Genomic DNA, 3,559 nt, shown 5'->3' with positions numbered 1-3,559 from the left:
CATACCGAGTCATCGGTTTATTAGTCAAGTACATGAAGATGGTTTTCGGCTTTGGCAACCCAGATGAGGATAGAAAAAAAAAAAAAAAAAAGTTGATGATGGTTAACATAATCAATGACATTTATGTGATGTCATAAATAAGTTTCTGGGTCACTTTCTAATATCAAGAAAACCCAAGGTCAAACCGTTTCATTAACCACAAAAAAATCAAAATGAGCTTACTCGTACATAAATCGAGGATACAAAGCTTCTAGTCAATGAATTGATCTGAATTAACATGACGAAGGAACCCCATATATAATATAGGGAAAAAAAAAAAAAAATCAAGGTTCTTACACTTACAAGTTCAAGCTGCAACCTATATAATTTTGTTTTTGAGGTATTCTTTAGCTAGCAAAGAGTTAACAAAATGAACAGCAAAACACACCACACTTAGTCATCGACTTATTAGCTAAGTACACACATGCAAATGCTTTTCACAACATGTGAAGAGGGTAAAAGAAAAGAACTTTAAAAGGAGCTCATGAATGTCCATTTTCTTCAGAAGGAAAAGGCTTAGGGTTCATACTCAAGTGCAAAGGCCTAACCATCCCTTGGTTTATTGTATATAGAGGTGAAGAAGACAAAGGTTGTTGATGTGAACTTGAAGATGAAGAGCTCAACATCTCAAAGGTTAGTTGTTTTGGATCAAATTGATACCTCACGTTATGATCATGAGATGGAAGTGGGTATGCGATATGATTGAAATTATCACTTGCATTTTCTTGATGATGTGCCATTGACCCATAGCTTCCGAACTGTGATAATGACAAATTTGAAGGATTCAATTTCAAGAAAGAACCATTTGGCACAACATTGTTGCACACATTTGGTAAAGATGAAGATTGAGTACTCGATTGAACAAAGAAATGATCTTTATTCTCCTTAGATTTATCGGGATTCCAGTAATCCTCCCAGTTGAGACCATTAGTATTCGTTCTAACACCTTCAAGATTTTCGGAGTGAGAAGCAACATTGATCATTGATTGAAGATTTTGACCGAAGTTCCCAGATGGCATTTGGAGAGGAGGAAGTTCATCGATTTCATGCTTAGCAACATCGAGCAACCAATCAACAACCTTGCTGGGTTGATTAAGTCCGAGGCGATCTTGAAGATCATATAACTGAATAGCAGTTTGAACAGATAGCCTTACTCGCCTATCTCTTAATCCTCTCACTGTGCAAACTTTACTATGTCTGTCTTTCCCACCAAAGGCTCGTGAAACTCGAACGATTCTTGGATCTCTCAGTTTTGTCCACGAAGATGTTGTTAAATTAGGGTTTGGGACAATATTCTTACCGTTGTTTGTGCTTTTTTCGTCATCCGATCCTCTTGTATTCGAGATATTCATCTCAATTCACTCATAATTGGAGCTAGTTTTCTTGGATCGAATTGTCAATATAGGAATCCTGCAAGAATTGATAAGAAAATGAGTTATAAAGCATACTTAACCTGTTGGAAAACATTCAAATCAACTCAAATTTATTGTATTGAATTCAGGAGAAGATCGATCCACACACACACAAACACTCAGCAAAAAAATACATACAATAAGAAGAAATCAGCTGGAAAATATTTGATCGAGTCAACTAAAATCGTATTGAATTTAACACATAAACACCCGAAATTCTGCTAGGCAGGTTGCTTCGAACGAAAGAAGAGATCTGAAAGCATGAGGACATTGAAGAAACACAGACAGACAAGCGAATTCATCTGAAAAAGCACTTAAAATAGTCCAAAAGCTTACTCGAGCACAAATATCTTGTACTTTGAAAAGGAGAAGCTCCCAAATTTCACTCAGTCCATCCACCAGAATAAACCTAGCTTATGAATACGGCGAATGGAGAAATGAAGAGAGAGATAGAACGAGGGTATGATGAAGTTGAAGCGTCCATGGTGAATGGATGGAATAGTAAAAGTAAAGATATAAAGCAAAGGCTGGTAGGGTGCCACGCGTGGTGGGTACCTTGAGGAAGATACATATCTATGGTGGTCAAAATTTTAACGCAGATGAATATGATTGGATTTGGATTGGTGATTAAGACGATAGAGGGTATTAGGGTTAAGGATTGGATTTACATGGCCATGAAAAGCTTGTAAGGTAGGGTTTGTAGAAGTAAATATATGAAGTAAAAAAGCATAATAATTTTCGAGGGACCATGCACTTATTGAACAGTTGTGCATCGTGCTTTATTGGAAGTTACAAAAGCCAAGGGCATTGTCATTTATAGTCGCTAAAAAATGTACAGAAAAGAATCCATTATTCAAGATCGGGAATAAGTTTATAATATATGTGTAATTAATGTTTTAATACGATAATTAATTATGTGTTTCATATTGACTTAAATTTATCTATTATAGGTTTCCAAGCACTTTTTCGATTCATGTTGTCTCCTACAAGTACGCCTAAGTAAGTAAATGGTAGAGTTGATGGTTCACATCCACGCGGAGCAGACCAATCACTTACCTCACTGAACTCACCTCCAATACCTTACACTCGTGATTTGTAGAAATTTACTTTTAGTCCACAGACCACATGGAAACACCTTAGAATTCTTGCTAAGTTTGCAATATTCCTTTGTGACCAATCTCTTAAAAACAACGCATCATCTGCGTAGAACATATGAGAGATATTAATATTGGAGTTTGGAATTTTCACCCTATCAAATAATCCCCGTTCCACTGCTGAACTAATCATAACATGTAGTCCTTCCATAACTAATGTGAAAAGGAATTCGGCCATTGGATCACATTGCCTTACTCCTTTTGACATCACAAACTCCTTTGTTGGGGAGCCATTAACCAATATGGAAGATTTCGATGATTCTAGACATCCCATTATCCATCTCCTCCATTTTTCACCAAAATTCATTTGTGTCATAATCGAATCTAAGTACTCCCAATTGACATAGTCAAAAGCTTTATTGAAGTCCACTTTAAATAATATGTTTTTCCGCTTTTTTGGATCCACGAAACTAGTTCATTGACTATGAGAGGTCTCTCCAGTATGTTATGTCCCTCCAAAAAGGCTAATTTAACTTCATTAATAAAAGTCCCAATGTGTTTCTTCATACGATTTCTAACATCCAGAAATCCAGGTAAAGCTTTTAAACCCTTCCATTTTGTTAGGTTGCCAAGAGTGGTCCCTTAAGAGAATTCTTGGAGCAAATGAGTACGATGGCGTACTAGGGAGTACGTTGCGCGTATTCATGCACTTAATTTGGACGCGGACTCGCTTGGGTACGCTGGGCGTACCTAGGGTTACGCTGGATGTAATAGGTCCAGACGCAAACCCTAAATGTTTGGCTTGTGTACTATTCAAAGGATGCTAAGGCTCATTTCTCAGTCTCCATATCAGAGAGTGAAACCTTAAGAGAGAGCTTTCCACCTTCCATAGTTGAGTGTGTGTGTTTTGGAGCTAAAAGTGTTTTGGTGTGTTAGTGAAGAAGAAGGAGAAGAGCTTACGAGGCCAGGACTTGAAGTGCAAAGTTAGATCTGAGATCTTTAGAGAAAGGAGCT

At 37.2% G+C, this 3,559-nt stretch overlaps 1 protein-coding gene across 1 annotated transcript; it reads right to left on the bottom strand.

Annotated features, from left to right (window-relative positions):
• Positions 1 to 238: 238 nt before the first annotated feature.
• Positions 239 to 1,983, bottom strand: LOC145044011 (uncharacterized). Its single transcript, XM_078992813.1, has 2 exons — positions 1,788 to 1,983; positions 239 to 1,449 (listed from the first exon to the last, which is right to left on the bottom strand). Exon 2 carries the CDS (start codon positions 1,389 to 1,391, stop codon positions 522 to 524), a length of 870 nt encoding a protein of 289 aa, XP_078848939.1. The 5' UTR covers positions 1,392 to 1,449; positions 1,788 to 1,983; the 3' UTR covers positions 239 to 521.
• Between the last annotated feature and the right edge of the window lie 1,576 nt (positions 1,984 to 3,559).

The sequence above is a fragment of the Lactuca saligna genome, chromosome 4 (genome assembly GCF_052625555.1).
Source record: "Lactuca saligna cultivar CGN05327 chromosome 4, ASM5262555v1, whole genome shotgun sequence".
Taxonomy (NCBI): domain Eukaryota; kingdom Viridiplantae; phylum Streptophyta; class Magnoliopsida; order Asterales; family Asteraceae; genus Lactuca; species Lactuca saligna.
Note: the sequence above shows the minus strand (reverse complement) of the source record. Positions and strands in the feature narration are given on the sequence as shown.

Coding starts and splice junctions, on each gene's coding strand:
- LOC145044011 (XM_078992813.1), bottom strand. CDS start 1,391: ATGAATATCTCGAATACAAGAGGATCGGATGACGAAAAAAGCACAAAC.